A 21,107-nucleotide genomic window follows, 5' to 3' on the forward strand; every position below is an offset into this window, starting at 1 on the left:
ACTGTGAGCAGAGGCAGTGCGCAGGCCCCTAGTGTTATCAGAGTCAGTGCCCAGACCCCTAGTGTTAGCAGTCAGTGTGCAGGCCCCTAGTGTTAGCACAATCAGTGAATGGCCTCTTGTGTGCAAGGACCACCCCAGGTGCACTGAACTGGCATGGCTGCTGGATGCTGATATTTTATAATACAGGACCTTGGAAGACAGGTAACTGGCTATAAGTCCCTGAGGAGCCCTCTCCTGTGACAAATCTATCAGGAATATACAGAGCCAGACACTAGTGTAATGTTTGCGATGTTTACAACATAATTTATCATACCATGAAGTCAATATTGCTGTCCTCATTTCGGAAATATTCCATCAGTTTTTCAAACCGCACCTTCTCTCCACAGACCTGGAGGAACACAGTGAGAGTTAGCAGATTTCCTTCTTTACTGCAATCAGTAAAGCACAGATTAATAGTCTCATAACCTGTTGGCACGGTATCCAATTGCACCAATTGGACAGATGAGGAAAATGTGTTTTAATGCAGCAAGTTGTAACATTAGGGGCGGCACAGTGACACAATAGTTAGCACTGCTGCCTCACAGTGCCATGGAGACGGATTGGATTCCGGAGATGTGCGATGTGTGTGTTATGTGTGGATTTGTGTGTATTCGGGAGATTGTGTGTGTGTGTATTCGTGAGAGTGTGTATGCTGTGTGTGTGTATTTGGGAGTGTGTGTGTGTTTTCGGGAGAGTGTGTGGGCGCGGGTCTCCGCTCCCACGCCGGGTGGGAGAATCGCAGGAGGGCCACTCTGGCACCCCCCGCGATTCTCCCACCCCCCCCCCAAAATGTCACAAAATGCGACACGCCGCTCGGAGAATCGCGAGCCGCCGTTTTTCACGGTGGCCCGCAATTCTCCAACCCGGATGGGCAAAGCTGCCTGCCGTTCCCGACCGGTTCACGCCGGCGGCAACCACACCTGGTCGCTGCCGGCGGGAACATGGCGCCAATACCTGGTTTGTGGCTTGTGGGGGGCAGAGAGGGGAGTGAGCACCACGACCGTGCTCAGCAGGGGACTGGCCCGCGATCGGTGCCCACCGATCGTCGGGCCGACGTCGCAAAAGGGACACACTCTTTCCCCTCCGCCGCCCCGCAAGATCAAGCCGCCATGTCTTGCGGGGCAGTGGAGGGGAAGACGGCAACCGCGCATGCGCGGGTGACGTCATTATGCGTGCTGGCCGCGTCATTCCCGGTGCGCCGGGCCTTGACGCCAGCGACAAGGCCCGGCGGCCGAGATTTACGGCACAGCCCTCCTAGCCCCCCCCCCCCTCCCGGGGGAGGAGGGAGGAGGAGAATAGGGGACCAGGAGCGGCCTCCGACGCCGTCGTGAACCTCTCCGGATTTCACGACGGCGTCGGGCCTTGCGGAGAATTCCGCCCTATGTGTGTGAGAATTTGGGAGAGTGTGAGTGTGTATTCGGGAGCATGTGCGGGTGTCCGTGTGTATTTGGGAGAGTGCGTGTATTCAGGAGTGTGTGTGTATATTCCGAGGAACGTGTGTGCGTATTTGGGAAAGTGTGTGTATTCAAGAGTCTCTGTGTATGTGTGCGTTTGTGTCAGGTAAAGACATGTTCTAGCAATAATTAGCTACAGGAAACAGATGAAAGTGTGAACTGTGCACTGTCAGGATGCAGAAACGTTGAGAGAGAGAAGTTGTTCCATTCCAAAGTGCAACTTTCAAAATTTAATTGGATAAATACTTAAAATGGAGAAAAGAGAGCAGGGAAATCAAAGTAATTGGACTAACGTATGCAACATACTCTCCACCTAACCCCATGTTAATCAAACATATCTACTAATATTTTCATACTCCCAAGTTTTACTTTTATAAGGTGGCATGCGGCGCAGTGGTTAGCACTAGGACAACGGCGCTGAGGACCCGGGTTCGAATCCCGGCCCTGAGTCACTGTCCGTGTGGAGTTTGCACATTCTCCCCATGTCTGCGTGGGTTTCGCCCCCACAACCCAAAGATGTGCAGGTTAGGTGGATTGGCCATGCTAAATTGCCCCTTAATTGGAAAAAATAAAAATAATTGGGTACTCTAAATTTATTTTTAAAAATGTAAAAAAAAAATTTGGCTTTTATTCAATCTCAAATATGGATGTTGCTGCTGTGGTTGTAATGATTGAAGGCACCATCAAAGTTCAATGTGCAGGTTAGCTGGGTTGGCCATGATATGACAGGGGTGTGGACTTGGGTCGAGTGCTATTTTGGACGGTTGGTGCAGACTCGATGGTCCGAACATCCCACTGTAGGGATTCTAAGGATACTCCCTGACTTTTCATGCTACGCTCATCCAGTCTCCAGTGGCTGGTGAGAGAATGGCAGCGTCATACTAAGCCATGGCTTCCTTGTTCTGGTTCTGAGCCCTGGTGCACAAATTGCAGCGACATTAATAAATTGAACAAAGGCGGAGGGGGCGTGAACAATGGCAGCGAAGGAATGAAACAGTTAATTCGGCTTGCTGAATGTTTAGGGCGAGTCAGCAGAGGGTTTTTGGCAAATGGTTGGACTGTTTGGAAGTGTGTGGAAGTTATGTTCGCTCTGTGGCTTTCTGTACACCTGCGTAACTGCAGAACAGGAACGGAGATCATCATGTGAAGCAGAAGTGAGAAAGCCTGCAATGAACTGGACCTGGAAGAGTGCAACACACGGATACGTCAAATTATCCTTCCTCTGACTCCAATTCCCCTCATTTGGTAGTTGGAAAGACACTGAGCTCTCTTGGAGGCAAGCATGATAAAGCTTCACAAACGTTTCTCCTGGAACTCTTAAAACAAAACCTATTTAAAATAAAAATAATGAAAAGGGGATGAATGGCTTTCAGTGTCAGAAACACATATGCTTCTGGGAAGGTTAAGAGGAGAATTAGGTCATGGAACCAGGAGGCCATTCAGCCCATCCTGCCTATGCCAGCCCATTGACAACTATCGAATTAGTCCTTTTCCCAGCAGCCCAATATTTTCTCATTCATCTCTGGTGCAAAGAATTCTAAGGCCTATGGGTTCAAATAGCCGGAGTTTGTTTATGATCGAATCCACTAAATAGAGGGGTTCAAAGTTGTGAAGGATTGTGATTGGGTAAACTCAGGATAGTTTCATTGCTCAGTCAGTCAGTAACAAGAAGAGCTGGCATTTATGACCATCAGCAAAAGACAGACCGGAGGTTGTTAGAACCGGAAATGATCGACCAGGAACAGTGATGGAAGCAAGATCCATAGACCGGGATTTTCTTTGTAAATACTCCCATTTCACTTCCTTGAAAACCCACCAGTGAAGGAGAGGGAATCTATTTGAGGACTTCCCCGGCCGTAAAAGCTTTTGAAAGGGAGCGTGGTGTAATGTCTCCTGGTTCCCATAAGTCAGAAGTAATCACACTTATGGCTCAAATTACTGGTGCTTCATTGAGTATATTTCTTGCTGCTCTCCACGTGACTGGGAGACTGGTGGTCTGATACCTCATTACTCTGCATGTACCTGCAGTCCAGCAGTGAAACAGGGCATCCCGGGATATATATTCACATTAGTTGGTTCCGAGCTCTTTACAAATAGCCTAACGATGTAATAGTGGATAAATATTAGAAAATGACAGCGAATCACACACATATGTTCTGGTGATGTCCGAAACTTGTTAGTTTTTGGGTCTCCTTCTTCAACATCTTGGGCGAAATTCTTCCGTAATCGCCGGGCGGGCAACTACGGCGAGACAAAGTGGCGTTAACCACTCTGGCATCGGGCCGCCCCAAAGGTGCGAAATCCTCCGCACCTTCAGTGGCTAGGCCTGCCCCTGAGTGGGGGGCGCCAGCGTGTGCTGCCGTCATCCCCGCACATGCGCAGAGGGCTTCACTTCCGCACCGGCAATGGCGGACCGGTACAGCCTCCGGTGTGGAAGGATAGAGTGCCCCCACGGCACAGGCCCGCCCGCGGATCGGTGGACCCCGATCGTGGGCCAGGCCACCGTGGGGGCACCTCCCAGGGCCAGATCCCCCCGCGCCCCCCCCAAGAATCCAGAGGCCGCTATGTCCCGCTGGTAAGGACCTATTCCAATTTACGCCGGCGGGACTCGCAAAAGACGGGCGGGACTTCGGCCCATCGCGGGTAGAGAATTCGGGCAGCCCTGGGACCCATTGAGTCGTGAGTCGCTCCGGACACCGCCATTCTCCGAGGAGGGCAGCGCGACTCACGCCAGGCCGATTTTTGGGGGGCTAGAGAATTTGGAGGACGGCAGGGGAGGGATTCACGCCGACTCCCGACAATTCTCCAACCTGGCGGGGCGTCGGAGAATCCTGCCCCATGTCAGCGATTCTTGGGATTAAGGTGGAGTGTTGCCCGCAGGTGAACATTTTTGGGGTCTCGGACTCGCCAGAGCTGCAGATGAGGATGAAGGCGGATGCCCTTGCCTTTGCCTCGTTGATAGCCCAGAGGCGAGTTCTGCTTGCATGAAGGACTCTGGTTCCGCCTCGGCCTGGATGAGTGATCTTATGGAGTTTTTGTTCTTAGAGAAGGTCAAGTACATCATGAGGGAGTCGGCAGAAGGGCTCTACTCGAGATGCAGTCTTTTATTTCCTATTTCAGGGAGCTGATCGATGTCAGATATTGGGAGGCGAGGGGGTTTCTGGTTACCTTTTGTTTTCTTTTTAGGGGTGGAGTTAAGGAGGGTGGTTATGTTTGGAGTTGTATTTGTTAAAGCTGTGCTTTTACTGTGTTATAATTTTTAAAATTCTTAATAAAAATATATGCTTTTTTAAATTGGAAAATGAAAAATTGCTAAGCTGCATTGGAAGGAACCCACTTCACAGAGCTGGCAGACGCCTGATAGGCCAAATTACCTAATTCGCTGCTATCGTTAGGGCTGGTAGGGGAGGGTTTTTTTGAATGGAATGTGGTGGGCTCTGATCTCTAAAAGCAAGTCAGCTCAGTGGAGACCTCCAGTTCCTTCACTCACCTGAGTTCTCAGAATGGTTCTTGATGGGCCAAAGGGCCTCTTCTGTACTGTATGATTCTATGGTTCTTTGCCTTAATGGTGGAGGGTATATTATGATCATAGTCATAAGATTAATAGTAAGAGCACCCCTACCTAAAAAATCTAGATATTTGAATGCTTGATTCAGAGAGGTTTTAAACCTCACCAGGACTGTCTTTTACTCCAACTCCTCCCTGGCTGACCTGGGTCAATGATAAAGCACCAAGTGGGATTTGAGAAGTCCATCAGGTGGGGTGGAGACGAAACGGGAACAGAGGTCCATTGGCACCTCAGATAGTCACAGAATGGCACAAATATCGACCATCCATCACTGCCCACCCTCAGTGGGTGGGGGCGAGGAGGAAAGAGATGCAAAAGAGATAATGAGCAGCAGAGTTCTGATTAAGATTAAGGCAGATTTTGAGATGGGTCTGAATATGCCAGAACGTGACTTTTAATATTTCCCCATACCACCTCAAACAACTACTTGCTTTAGTATTGTGAAACATCCCAAAGCTTCACTGGATAAACTTTCACACTGAAGGACAGACTAGAGCCGCTATCTCACAGCATTCTCTTTACTGCTGTACTTCTTCTGAAGGTGTCGATTCAGATAATATTTTCTCTTTGTTTTCACTGTCAACAAGTGAAGTACCAGCCCTAACGATAGCAATAAATGTGGAAGCACTTATTTAACCAGGACAAGCTGAAACAATGACCGAGGTGATGAAGAGCTTGGCACACAGATACCTTCAGGCTCATTACGCCTCTCAACACCATTAATCACAGCAGTTAATTCATTTTGAACAAGTTCTGCTGCAAATCCTTCACAGAAGGGACTGTAATCACTGTACTGATTGCTGTTCTATTCCTCAGCGAGGCCGGAGACACTGGGCACAGATGGAAAAGAGTTTCCACATACAGTTATCACTAGGGGGAGCTGTTGTTCATTGTAAGAGTTGTCCTGAACCTAAAGACATTATTGACCAGCGCAGAATGGCCATGGTAACACAGTTTTAGTCCCCTGTACTCATTTTCATACACACAATACATATAAGTGTACATTTACTTATTAAACATCTATTGCTATTCAGTGACCAAAGAAGCAAAGCACACACAACAATCAAAAAAGAACAATTGGGCTCCCTGCTTTTTGTCTTCTTATTTACCAACGCACATACGTCGAGGTTACAAACCGCATGACATGTAAATATGTATATTGAGGTCACAGGACTAATCATGGTGTCTATTATTAACTTCCTAGTTGGAAACGTAACAGGCCTGAATTCCCAATTTGCCACATGTGGCGATTGGAAAGAGAACGCTTCCCACAAGGGGGTACATGAAGTTTAGCCGGTCTAGCTCAGTTGGCTGGATGGCTGGTTCATGATGCAGAGAAGGCCAAAAGTGCGGGGTCACTCCCCTTACCGAATCAGGTTATTCAACCTTGCCTGTTGCCCAAGTGTGGTGGTCGTAGGTTAAATCACCACGAGTAATCTGTCCCTCTCAAAGGTCTATGGTCATCTGGGACTATGGCGACTTTACATGGTAGTTAGCTATTGTTGTGGGAGGTTAGTTGGGGAATATTCCCCAGCACCAGGCCGATTTAGGCCACTTCTGCTCCAAGTGGTCCCGCAACGTAAAACTGTCGTTAATATAAAGTGACCATGTCATGGTTTAATAGACTGCTCCAAGCAGTTCATAGTCCTCAACATGCTGTGTAGAATCTGGTTACGTGTTCGCAGCTAGGGAGCATTTTCCTGGAGGCCGGTGGGGGGGGGGGGGGGGGGGGGGGGGGGGGGGGGGGGGGGGGGGAATTAGTTGACCCAATTGGCTTGAAGAGTCTCACTGCTGCTGCTCGGAGCAGTTTGGGCGATAATGATTGACTGTTCCGAGGAACCACCCACCTCTTCAGACTTGCACCCTGTAACCAATACATTATAATTACAAACCGAGTGGGATAAAATATGCAAGTGGGTAGATCAAGAATGGATCAAATAGGATATGGTTAAGTATGAGAGACAACAACAAGGGAAGTGCTCCTTATGTGGGGCAGATGAATGAAGCTAAGGATAAATAAAACAGTGTTTTCTTCGTAAACATGAATATTATACCTGAGAAGCACCAAACTAATTGAATGCTAAACTATGTAATGCAGGCCGTGATTGAACCAAATGGGAACTATGTCCCGTAGCGAGCGCATTTGGCCGCTTGTTTCCCAGCGTTCGCAGCGTTGATAAACACAGGTGGCACTGCCAGGGTGCCAGATTGGCACTGCCAGGTTGGCATCAACAGTGCCTGGGTACCGCCCTATCCCGAGGACAAGAAACGTCTGATCCCCTGGGAGACCCACCCCCATGAGTGCCATTCCACCTGGACCCTGTTTGTGGGGGCCAGTACTGAACGTCTCTTGGCCGAGATCGCCAAGGGGAAGGGGATAGATCCCAGCACCTTGATTACCTCAGGGAACTGCATATTAAAGTGACACTAGCAGTATCGTTCTGATATGTAGATTTGCTTAAAAGTGATCCCATCCACAATGGGCAGATTTCACATCGTGATGTCTCATGAGATCTAACACGATCTCGGGAGGCATGGTGACCCGGGTAGATCACAGGAGCAGGATCTCCCAGCATTTACCGGCCATGTTGCACCACAGCGTGCTGCATTTCAGGTGTAGCATGGCCAGTAGATTGCGCCAAAGAGTACAAGTTGGAAGATGCAAGGAGATGGTGGTTTAGGGGTAATGTTACTCAAGTAGTAATCCAGAGGCCCAGGCTAATGCTCTGGGGACATGGGGTCAAATTCTACCATGTATCTGGTAGAACCTAAATCAATTAATTAAATCCAGACTTAATAATGGTGACCATGAAACTATGAAACCATGAAACTGGGGCAGCACGGTAGCATGGTGGTTAGCATAAATGCTTCACAGCTCCAGGGTCCCAGGTTCGATTCCCGGCTGGGTCACTGTCTGTGCGGAGTCTGCACGTCCTCCCCGTGTGTGCGTGGGTTTCCTCTGGGTGCTCCGATTTCCTCCCACAGTCCAAAGATGTGCGGGTTAGGTGGATTGGCTATGCTAAATTGCCCGTAGTGTACTAAAAAGTAAGGTTAAGGGGGGTGTTGTTGGGTTACGGGTATAGGGTGGATACGTGGGTTTGAGTGGGGTGATCATTGCTCGGCACAACATCGAGGGCCGAAGGGCCTGTTCTGTGCTGTACTGTTCTATGTTCTATCATTGATTGTTGTAAAACACTGCGATAGTGGGACAGGCTGACAGAAGAAAAAGGTATATAGGCCGAAAACAGGAACAACCAAATAAGTCCCTAGCTAGAATCAATATTGACTATCTAGCAGAGCACCTAAGTCAACACAGAAACTCATTATTGCTATATAGAACTTCAAGATTACCCATTTACAGTAGCTATCATGTTTACAAAAAAGGACAAAAGACCATGCCATAAATGTGTAACTAACTTCGAGACAGTAATGATCAATTATGCAGCAGGATGAACAATGAACAAAGAAGCCATCAGACTCCATAATGGGCTAATAGCTGGTCAGATAAGAGTGTTTCAGAGGACAATGGATATTGACTAATTAACTCTGGCTGGACAGGGGTATCATGTTCATCTCTGAATGATACTAAGTCTCAATGAGATACTGGACCCAGCACAGGTGTGGGTGTGCATTATGACTCTGCACCAGCAGAACCTGGATAAAAGATGAACATGTACATACATTGTCAGCGACAACCTAGGAGCAACCATCTTGGAGAAGGGGCCCTGTGCTCGGAGAAAATAAGCGAAGAAGACACCCACACCAAGTTATCATAGCCTGCCTAGCCTCCTTCACTAAGTGTGGGTAATATCGAGAGATCAGCTGTGATCATATTCGGTGTGATTGATTTTGATGATTGTGGTACTCAAAGAAACTAGAATTACTGTCGACTGTGTATATTTTATGTCTGTCTAAGCCGATGGAGAAGGGTTTTCTCAGTCAACAGAACCTATCTGGTTTCCTGTGGGGAAGAAAATCCGCAGTTGTATGAATCCAGGCCCACACCGCAATGTGGTTGCTCGGAAAATGGGCGAGCAAGCTACTTAGTTCAATGGCAATGAGTGCTGGGTAATAAATGTTGACAACCACATCCCATGAAATAATTAATTTTTTAAAAATGATAAATTGTAAAGAGTTGTGGTTAGCTCATTGTGAATGCTGTGTTCCATTCAATGAGACACAATGGAGACATTCCAGTACCACAGATGGTTTTTGAGAAGAGGCAATCCAGAGAACTGGGTTATGTGGAAACTGGAGCATTGAAACCATAAAACCTGATTAAAGTTAATTGGTTAGTACCCAATCTAGAAAAGGCAAATCAGGGCTTCTATCTGAATTCCAAGGTGAGCACAAGGGGGTCACAGGGTCAAATAGAAGTAAGAACAAATAGAAATCATGACTGACACATGGAATGGTTGCCTCGGTCGAGCAGTGCTGACTAAAACCCAGGGATCATTTGGGAAACATGTTGGAAGGAGAGAAGGCTAGAAGAAATTTTCTGGAAGGATGGATTAAATGGCCTTCCATATCAGCACCGGTCTTGTCGTTAGTGGAAATCTTCCACTATCACAGCCTAAAACAAGCCAGGAAAATGACAGGTGCTTATAAATAACTGAGGAATGGAGGTGCTTAGAATTGGGTGGAGTACACACCTACATTGTTAAAACTAGGTTGAGACTTAATGTGTGAAAAAATACGCTGAATCAGATTCTTTACAGTCATGATTCCCTGAGTAAACTGCTATGCTACTGTATGGTATTATCAATCACAGTAATAGAGAGAATAGATAAAGCTATCAATCTCTACAGGAGTGCCCGAGTCATCGCAAATAATATAATCTTTTATGTATGCTGTGCGGTGTTTTATATCGGTTTATTATTCTGATGAAGAAGAACGGTGATCTGCCGTCCAGATTCTAAAGTGACGTGGGACAAGTGGAAGCAGCTTATTGGGTGAGTAGGGTCACGTAATTACTTACTACTTTATTGCTCATAATTTGTAGTAATCAGGAACAGGAAGGAGGGTCCTAGAGTAATTGATATTATTTGAAGTTTGACAAGTTTCCTTTAAAGGGCTTGAAGCATTGCTATGTTCCTCATGTTTTATCACCATAGAATTTACAGTGCAGAAGGAGGCCATTCAGCCCATTGAGTCTGCACCGGCCCTTGGAAAGAGCACCCTACCCTTTATTCCCTTAACCCATCCTAACCTTTTTGGACACGAAGGGCAATTTAGAATGGCCAATTCACCTAACCTGCACACCTTTGGACTGTGGGAGGAAACCGGAGCACCTGGAGAAAACTCACGCACACACGGGGAGAACGTGCAGACTCCGCACAGACAGTGACCCAAGCCAGGAATCCAACCTGGGACCCTGGAGCTGTGAAGCAACTGTGCTAACCAATATGTTACCATGCAATGTGGGAAGCCCAGGGCAAGCATGTATGCAGGAAGTGTCTCCAGCTGCAGTTACTGGAAGCTGGGGTTTTGGAGCTGGAGCAGTGTTTGGGGACACTGAGGAGCATCTGCAAGGCAGAGAGTATCATAGATAGCACGTATAAAGTCACCATAGTCCCAGGTGACCATAGGCTATTTTCTCCTTTGAGGGGAAGAGCTGACTGGTGGTGATTTAACCTGAGGATCACGACAGCTCAGGCAAGGGGCAAGGTTGAGAAAGCAAAGCCTTCATGAATAACCTCGGCTGGTATGGGAATTGAACCCGCGCTGTTGGTCTTGATTTGCATCATAAACCAGCTGTCCAGCCAACTGAGCTAAATCAGCCTCTCCAGCAAGTGTAGAGAGGTGGTCACACTGCAGGCTAAGTTTTCACAGACAGGAAGGGAACAGGTCACCACCAGGCAGAGCAAGAAGACTAGGTAGGCAGTGCAGGAATGTCCTGTGGTCACTCCCCTGTAAAACAGATATACCACTTTGGGCACAATTGGGAGGAATGACGTCTCAGGAAAATGCAGCCACAGCCAAATTCATTGCACCACATTTGGCTCTGCTGCACAGGAGAGGTGTAAAAAGTGTTGGAATGCAATAGCTATAGGAGACTCAACTGAAAGGAGAATAGATAGGCATTTCTGTGGCTGCAAACAAGATTCCAAGATAGTATGTTGCCACCCTGGTCCTATGGTCAAGGATGTCTCAGAGCAACTACAGTGCATTCTGGAGGGGGAGAGTGAACAGCCAGTCGCCGTGGTACACATTGGTATAAACAACATAAGTGAAATAAACTGAGGTCCTAAAAGCAGAATACAGGGAATTAGGAAGTAGGTTGAAAAGTAGGACCTCAAATGTAGTGATCAGATGACCATCGCCAGAGGACTAACAGTCAGAGCAAAAATAGCAGGATATATCAGATGAATACGTGGCTGGAGAGATGGCGAGAGAGGGAGGTTCTGGTTCCCGTTCTGGGGGAGGTGGAGCCCGTACAAACTGGACGGGTTTCATCTGGGTAATACCAGGACTGATGCCCTGGGGTAGTATTTTCTCGAGTGGTTAAGGAAGTTATAAATTAAAATGGCAGAGGGATGGGAACCTATTCAAAGTGTCAGAGGAGGGGGGAAACACAGATAAGAACAAAAGACAGAAAGGGGAATAAGAAAAGTGACAGGCAGAGAAATCAAAGGTCAGAATCAAAAAGGGCCCCAGTGAAAAATAATGGTACGGGACAAGGAATGTTGAAAAGACGAGCCTTAAACTTTTGTGCCTTAATGCACAGGGCATTTGCAATAAAGGTGATTAATTAATCACGCAAACAGTTGTAAATGGGTATGACATTGTCGGTATTATGGTGACTCCCCTGCAGTGTGACCAGGGATGGGAATTGAACATCCGGGTCATTTAGTATTTAGGAAGGACTATCAAAAAGAAAAATGCAGTGCGATTGCATTGCTGATTAAAGAGGAAATTAATTAAATAGTGAGGAAGGATATTAGCTCCAACAACATGGGATCTGTTTGGGTAGAACTGAGAAGCACCATAGGTAAAAAAAGATTAGTGGGAGGCGGGGGTTGTATATAGACCCCCAAACTGTAGTGGCGATGTCGGGAATGGCATTAAACAAGCAAATGGGGTTTAAAGGGATAAAGGAACATCTTTAATTATGGAAGGCTTTAATCTGCATATAGATTGGGCAATTCAAATTTTAAAAATTAATAAATTTGCTGTACCCAGTTCATTCTTTCCAATTAAGGTCAACTTAGTGTGGCCAATCCACCTACCCTGCACATCTTTGGGTTGTGGGGGGTAAAACCCACGCAAACACGGGGAGAATGCACAAACTCCATACGGACAGTGACCCAGAGCCGGGATCGAACCTGGGGCCTCAGCGCCGTGAGGTAGCTGTGCTAACCACTGTGCCACCGTGCTGCCCTGGGGTGAAATTAAATTAGTCACAATACCATAGAGGATGAATTCCTGGAGGGTAAATGGGATGGTTTTCTGGACCAAGGGGTTGAGGAACAAATTAGAGATCAGGCTATCCTAGACTGGGTATTATGTAATGAGAAAAGAATCACTGGCAATCTAGTTGTGTGAGGCCCTTTGGGATGAGCAGCCATAATATGATAGAATTTCTCATGAAGATGGAGACTGACATAGATGATTCTGAGACTAGGGTCCTGAATCTAAACAAAGGAAACTACGATGGAAGAGGCATGAGTTGACTATGATGGATTGGGGAGAGTTACTAAAAGGATAATGGTGGATAGGCAACGGCAAACATTCAAAGAACACATGGGTGAACTGCAACAATTATTCATTCCTGTCCAGTGCAATTGGCCAAGAAAAATAACAGACTTGAGGATGGATGGGGTTTAGAATTCAGCAATGGTGGACAAAAGGATTGATTAAGAAAGGGAAAATAGAGTGTGAGAGTAAGCCTGCAGGGAACATAAAAAGTGACTGTAAAAGGTTCTATAGGTATGTGAAGAGAAAAAGATTGATGAAGACAAATATAAGTCCCAACGGTAGCACAGTGGTCAACACTATTGCTTCACAGCGCCGGGGACCCAGGTTCGATTCCCGGCTTGGGTCACTATCTGTGTGGAGTGTGTATGTTCGCCCCATGTCTGTGTGGGTTTCCTCCAGGTGCTCTGGTTTCCTCCCACAGTCCAAAGATGTGCAGCATAGGTGGATTGGTCACGCTAAATTGCCCAGTAGTGTCCAACGTTAGGTGGGGTTGCTGGGTTGCAGGAAAAGGGTGGAGGCATGGGCTTAGATAGGTGCTCTTTCAGGGGCTGGTGTAAACTCGATGGGCTTAATGCCTCCTTCTGCACTGTAAATTCTTTACTCAGAAACAGGGGAATTTATAATGGGGAGTAAAGAAATGGCTGACGAACTAAATACATACTTTGGTTCTGCCTTCACACAGGATAATGCTAATAACGTACCAGAAATGGTGGGAGGTTCAGTGAGAGAGGGGAACTGAAGGAAATCAGTATTAGTAGGGAAATGGTGTTGGGGGAAATTGATGGGATTGAATGTCGATAAATCCTCAGGGCCCAATATCTACACCCAGAGCACTTAAGGAAGTGACCAGAGGAATAATGAATGTATTGGTGGTCATCTTACAAGTTCCTATAGACTCTGGAACAGTTCCTATAGATTTTAAGGGAGCTAATGTAGCTCCACTATTTAAAAAGGGAGGTAGAGAAAAGACATGAAACTATGGACCAGTCAGCCTGATGTCAGCAGTGGGGAAGATACTAGAGTCCCCTAGAAAGGTGTAATTAGCAGAGCACTTGAGAAACAGTGGCAGGATCGGACAGAGTCAGCATGGATTTACTAAAGGGAAATCATTCTTGACAAGTCTACTGGAATTCTTCGAGGATGTAATGAGTAGAGTTGTTGAGGGGGAGCCAGTGGATGTGGTTTATTTGGAATTTCAGGAGGCTTTTGACAAAGTTCACATAAGAGATTGGCATGTAAAATTAAAATGCACGGGATTGGGGGTAGTGTATTTAGATGGATAGAATACAGGTTGGCAGACAGGAAACAAAGAGTAGGAATCAACGGGTCATTTTCAAAATGGCAGGCAGTGACTAGAGGGGCAACGCAGTGATTGGTGGTAGGACCCCAGTTATTTGCAATATATATTAATGATTTAGATGAGGAAACTAAATGTGATATTGCCAAAGTTTCAGATGACACAAAGCTGGGTGAGCAATGAGGAGATTGCAGAGATGCTTCAGTGTGGTTTTGATAAGTTGAGCGAGTGGACAAGTTAATGGCAGATGCAGTGTAATGTGTATAAATGTGAGGTTACCCACTTATGTAGCAAATACATGAAAGCATATTATTATCTGAACGGCGATAGATTGAGAGAGGGGAATGTGCAACGAGACCTGGGTGTCCTTGTACACCAGTCACTGAAAGTAAACATGCAGGTGCAGCAGGCAGTAAAGAAGGCAAATGGTATGTGGTCTTCGTGGCTACTTGAGACTACTTGACTATTATGAACCTGCTTCTCAGTTTCTCCCCAGACCTTCTGACAACTTGTGTTTGTGTTGAGATACTGCTCCCCTGGCTGCGTCAGGCCTCTGCACCTCACCCCGGGTGCTGAGTTTCCATGTGGTGGCCTCTAGAGTGAAACTCCGAGCAGTCACCCTCTCACTGCATTCCCTTGTTGTAGCCCCTGGTCAACAAACTCCCCCTCTCACACAGGGCAGCCACACCTCCGGATCTGCCAGACTCAGGCAGGTCACTGAGAACAGTTTTAGGAATGAGGTTGTCAAGATCAGCTGAACTTCCACACTCCCAGAATCCCCAGGGTCACTGCCTGCTTGGATGCTGATGTTCACCTTACTGTCCCACCTCTCGGATTTATAATGGGAGCTTAAGTATTGTCAGCCCATTTGGTAGCTGTCAAGAGTGGGATTGCAGTCTTTTCTTTCATTCAGTTGGGAGATGAGAAGTTAATACTGTACACACATTTGGAGTATTGTGAGCAGTTTTGGGCCCTTTATCGAAGGAAGGATGTGCTGGCATTGTAAAGGGTCCAGAGGAGGTTCACAAGAATAATCCCTTGAATGAACAGCTTGTCGTATGAGGAACGGTTGAGGACTCTAGGTTGTACTAGTTGGAGTTTAGATGAATGAGGGGGCATCTTATTGAAACTTACAGGGTCCTGCGAGGCCTGGATAGAGTGGACGCGGAGAGGATGTTACCACTTGTAGGAAAAACTAAAACCAGAGGGCACCATCTCAGACTAAAGGGACAATCCTTTAAAACAGAGCTGAGAGGAATTTCTTCAGCCGGAGGGTGGTGAATCTGTGGAACTCTTTGCCGCAGAAGGCTGTGGAGGCCAAATCACTGAGTGTCTTTAAGATAGAGATAGATAGGTTCTTGATTGATAAGGGGATCGGGGGTTATGGGGAGAAGGCAGGAGAATGGGGTTGAGAAAAATATCAGCCACGATTGAATGGCAGAGCAGACTCGCTGGGCCAAGTGGCCTAATTCTGCTTCTATGTCCTATGGGCTAATTACCTTACTCTTCACCACCACATCTCAATATAGAGCAGGAGGTGATGTGGGGACTCAGCTGATCTGTGTGGCTCAGCTCCACTGTACAAGGTACAGTTACACATTCAGTCACTTGGGGAAGTTCCTTTAAATAATACATTGGGTTGATGTGAGTGGAGCACTCACACAGTGAGACACTAGGCCTTCTGACCTGCAGCTTCCTAACATCCTGAACAATCCCAGCTGCGGGTACAAATCAGTTTGTTAAATGCACTGGCTCAACACATTAAAAATGATCCAGATCTTTACTCGTCACAGTTTGCCTGTGCAATCGTCCGTCGTGAGAATGCAATAGGCACCCTGTACGCTCAACACCAAACCTCCTACACAGCAGTGACTAAGCAGCTTTCAGATTTGCCTACTTCACACTCTCACTATCAGCCTCGCATCTCATCTATATTGCACGACACATGGGGCTAAGTGCTACTGCTCTCGGCACCACTCTCCTCCTTGACATCCAGTCCAAGCAGTAACGACAGAGTGTTTTGTCTACTGGAAGCCAGAATGTTCCGGAACTTCCTCTGCCTAGTCTTAGATCCGTTTGCTCCAGTCGGTATGAAGTAGACTTTTTCTAATGGAGGCAGAAGGTATTCCATCCCGTTGTCTTTTCAGTTTACCATTTCACATTCCTTCCATTCCACTCATTTTCTCTATATTCTGCTACTCCCTTGCTTTCAACTCGCTCTGCTTGTTATAATAATAATCTTGATTGGTTCACAAGTAGACTTACAATAACACTGCAATGAAGTTACTGTGAAAAACACGTAGTCGCCATATCCAGTACCTATTCGGGTACACTGAGGGAGTTTGCAGAATGTCCAAATTACCTAACAAGCATGTCTTTTGGGACTTGTGGGAAGAAACCGGAGCACCCGAACGAAACCCACACAGACACGGGGAGAATGTGCAGACTCCGCACAGACAGTGACCCAAGCCAGGAATCGAACCCGGTGCTGTGAAGCACCAGTGCTAACCACTGTGCTACCATGGCACCCCCATTTCCTTCCTCTTCCAGTGTGCAGGGAGATACCTAAAATGCTGATACCTATGATTTTCTATACATATACACCCAGCCCAGAATGCGTCAGCAACAGCACTCGAGGGAACCACAGGATAAGAAGGGAATCACACAGGTTCAATTTAATCGAGGCATTCAAGAGGGCATTATATGATTATTTTAATAGAAACAACGTGCAGGGGTACAGGGAAAAGGCAGGGGAATGGCACTAAGTCGATGCTTGTTTGGAACGTTGGTGCAGACATGATGGCCGAATGGCTTCCTTCTGCATTTTAACAATTCTGAGATTCCATCTAAGGAATAATAAAGCAGACCAGCAGTATAAATGGGGCACTGAAACTATTCCCTTGATCAAACACTTCATCTAGGCTAAATAGTGTCAAACAACCCCAAACCCAAGGTTATCAGCCTCTGGGTCACAAGATTATGGGCTTAACTAAGCCCTACTTCAGGACCTTGAGCACCAAGCCGAGGTTGGCACTCTATGCCACCAAGGGAGTGCTGCATAGTGGTAAGATGCCCGGCTGGATTCTCCATTCCTGAGACTATGACGCTGGGGCAAGATTCGTAGACTTCCACGACAGAAAAACTGGCACCGCACCTAGACCGATTTAGTGATTGTTCAGGGGCTAGCACTGGCACCATGTAGAATACAATCGATTCCAATGATAAACGGTGCCAGATTCGCCGGATTCATGATTGACACTCAGGAGACCAACAAGCTGCAGCTGCATATACACACTTCACTCTCCACACACACCATCCCAGTCAATAATATGGTGCTGTTTGCTTTGGAGCACGCCCATATGGCTGATACGTCGGTTGGGACCAGAGGACTAGTAGGTGGTGGAGGCGACGGAGAATTACGATTTGTGAAACCGGCACCCCGCGCAATTTCGGCATCAGAACCAATTCTCCATACAATCGCATTTCCCGATTCCAGCGTCGGTGGACGGAGAATTCCGCCCCTCATCGTTGAACCCCTTGAGCTTGCTCCACCATTTAATAAGTTCATAGCTGATCAAATAGTAACTCAAATCTGCACCTCCCTATAGCTTATCACCACTTTTCTTACCAAGAATCCACTCTCCTCTGCCTTAAAAATATTCAAAGATTCTTCTTCCACCACCTATTCCAAAGAGAGTTCCAGAGACTCACAACCTTCTGACAGAAAAAGATTTCACCTCAACTCCGTTTTAAATGGGCGACCCCCAGTTTATATAAATAGCCACCCGTGGTTCTAGGGTCACACCCCATCCTGTCTGGAGCCACACCCCATCCTAGCATGTAACACCGTTCCTTCATTGCTGTTGGGTCAAAATCCTGGAACAGCAATGTGCTACATCTTACGAACTGTAGAGATTCAAGAAGGCAGACTATCATTGCTTTCTCAAATGCAGTCAAGGATGGCCAATAAATGCAATGCCCCCATGCCATGAACGAATATTTAAAACAATCCCTGATTATCCTGAGGTCTGATATAGCTGGTGACTTGCATAGTCACTTCAAATGCCAGCTAAGAGTCAACCATGGAATAGGATTGGAGTAAAATGTAGGCTGGGCTGGAATAGGACATTTGGCAATCAGTTGAGTTCATAACAAGCAGACAGTTTGACGATGACTTTTACTGATGCCAATATTTTTATTTCCAGAATTTAAATTCTCAGATTATATTGATGGGATTGGCAGTTATATTCTTTGGATGATTAATCTAAACCTGTTAGCACTGGCCCAGGAACATCATCACTATATTATTACCCCTGTGAGTTTGATTTCAACTTGAGTCCTTGAGCAGATCATTTCAATTCTCTTTCATCTGGCTGGTTATTCCTGGAACAGATTACTAGATTGTCACCAGAGATTTATAGCTGAAGGGGCGCCACTCCGCACCCATCATGGCTCTTACCGCCAGCCATTAGTGTTTTGGAAGGATTTTTCCAGGTTGATACTCAACCTGTTTGGCCTTGTTATGAGCAGACCTTCCTTGGCAATCGAGTCCTGCGATGGCGCTCGAACCCGGGCCTTCTGGCTCAAAGGCAGTGACGCTACCCACTGAGCCACATGATCTCCTTGTTGAGCATAGAATTTAAGATAATACTCCAGTGCAGTAAAAACAGTAACACAATAAACTATGGCTCAATTTACCTGTTCAGATGGATATTAAAAATCTCTTGGACTATTCATGATGCCCTCGACAACACCAACGAAGGAATGTTTTAATTGCTCATTATATTTTGTTGTATGTGGTGGGCAGGAGGGCCACTGGCTTAACCTGCTAAACAGCCATCAGCATACTGTAGACTGACTTACGATGTGAAGTGATTTTCAATGTGATTCATTGTCATAAAACTGTAAGTGTAAGTACAACAAAAAGTGGAAGCTCCCAAATGGGAGACTGTTAAAGTAAAGTCATTCAACCAAGACATTCTATTTAGTTTTATCTGTAAACTGGCCAAGAGCAAATCGTACATGAATTGCTGCAGCCTGAATCTCAAGAGAGTGTGGTATTTTTGCAAAGTGCCAGCTGTTAGTCTATTTGACAAAAGGCATTTCAGACACGGCCGGTTATGAAGCTGTAGTGACTTCAGTACCCCGCCCCCAAACGGTCTTCCCCATCATAGGGAGAACTGGATGAAAACCCACACTTGGTGGCGGGCAGTGCTGAGCAGACACGGCATCGGACGGCCAATCTCGAGAATGCCCACCTGTTAACAGCGATTAATTCTACTGTAACGGGACCATCCACAAATCTCAAATGTTGGCTGAAAAAGCCCATTCCAGAGGTCAAAGGTGACAAAAAGAGATTGACCCATTCTCCTGTGAAATCTCTCGCAGCTCAAGGATCTAAGTGCAGATTTTGCGGGTGATACACAGGCTCCTGGTTTCAAACAGCTGACTGGATGCTCATCATTCCAACCCACTGACTCCGACCGAGACAACTGGCCCTGAGTGACTGCAAAAGCAACACAGTACTGTCAGCCCGAAACCTTCCGCTGCGGGCAAGGGAATACCTGAAGGATCTTTGCTTCATTTTTGTGGTTGCCTTTGGTGTTAAGTCTCATAGAATTTACAATGCAGAAGGAGGCCACTCAGCCCATCGTGTCTGCACCGGCCCTCATAAAGAGCACCCCACTGAAGCACACGTATCCAACCTAACCCCAAAACCCAGCAACCCCCACTTAACATTTTTGGACACTAAGGGCAATTTAGCATGTCCAATCCACCTAACCCGCACATATTTGGACTGTGGGAGGAAACTGGAGCACCCGGAGGAAACACATGCACACTCGGGGAGAACGTGCAGACTCTGCACAGACAGTGACCCTGCCGGGAATTGAACCTGGGACCCTGGAGCTGTGAAGCAACCGCGCTAACCACTATGCTACCATGCTGCCCCCCCCCCCACAGAACGAAATCCAGGGCAGAATGTAGTATGGCCAATGAGCTTTTCAGGGCGCAACTGCTGCTTGCGGATGTGGATGGGGAGCGAAGAATTTGGGATGTATACAAGTGGCTGGGCGGGACCCTTGGTGGTGACTTGGGCGAGAATGAGTGGGTTCTTCCAGGAGCTGGCAGATAAGTGTGAGTATGAGAGGTGTGGGCAGGAAAACATTTGTTCAGACTGTATAGTTGATTGCTGGGAAGTATGTTTCCCGGGTGCTTATGCGTTGTAACCTGTTTTGATACATGTCTGTAATAAAATACATTTAAAAGAAAGAGCATTTCAGGCTGAGTTTTTCATAGAGTTGGGGTGACTCCATGGAGGTGTGAAAATGGCAGCCAGGACACAATTTCAAGATTCCTGAGGTTTCCAAGTTTCAGGAGTGCCGTTTAAGGTTTGGGGGCACGTATATACCACACACGTCCCTCCTCCGGCCCCCACCATGTCCCAGTCCTCCACACTTTTCATTGAGCCGGGTCAGATTTTCAAAGAGTCACAATTCATGGCACCTCAAATCTATCAGAACCAGATTCTGCATGAGGGAACCTTTTGAAAGATAAGTTTGAAAGGTCCTCCTCATGCACCCCATGCTAAGGTATGCCTCTACCCACCCCTATGACCTTTATGGCCCTCCATGAGAGTGTATGACTTGCTGCCTACCACCTATGACTTCTCATGCCCCCATGTAAGGTTATACCTTCACTTGCCTCCTACGGCTCCTTACGCGCCCCCCCCTCTCATGACAAGGCATGCCTCCAAACAATCCATATTGCTCCCATACAAGCATACCAAGCAATGGCACTTCCATGCACAGTTGCCATGCCTGTTCTATGCACTGTTTGGAACCAATACCCCACCATGACAGTGGGGTGCATAAAAAACATTTTAAAAAGTAATTCACTGATAACTTTCCACTTTAAATAAAAAATATTTTTATCACAACCTAATAGAAATGTCAGTCATCCAGACTCATTAAAGTATCAATAGCTGAATCTGCGAGCACTCGAAACCTTTATTTTGTGTAATTAAACATTGTGATATTAACAGCATAGATCA

The 21,107-nt window shown here is 46.6% G+C and overlaps 1 protein-coding gene across 8 annotated transcripts in view; it reads right to left on the reverse strand.

Moving 5' to 3' along the window:
* fmnl1a (formin-like 1a) overlaps positions 1-21,107 on the reverse strand; it is a 354,814-nt gene that overhangs the window by 91,124 nt on the left and 242,583 nt on the right. For all 8 annotated transcript variants that reach the window (XR_005458128.1, XM_038778444.1, XM_038778448.1 and 5 more), the window contains one exon: positions 314-388. Coding sequence is in view for 7 of the 8 variants with exons in the window: in XM_038778444.1 (XP_038634372.1) it covers positions 314-388 (75 nt within the window). In the remaining variant the exon portion in view is untranslated. The remainder of the gene's footprint in view (positions 1-313; positions 389-21,107) is intronic.

This window comes from Scyliorhinus canicula, chromosome 19, assembly GCF_902713615.1.
Source record: "Scyliorhinus canicula chromosome 19, sScyCan1.1, whole genome shotgun sequence".
Classification (NCBI taxonomy): Eukaryota; Metazoa; Chordata; class Chondrichthyes; order Carcharhiniformes; family Scyliorhinidae; genus Scyliorhinus; species Scyliorhinus canicula.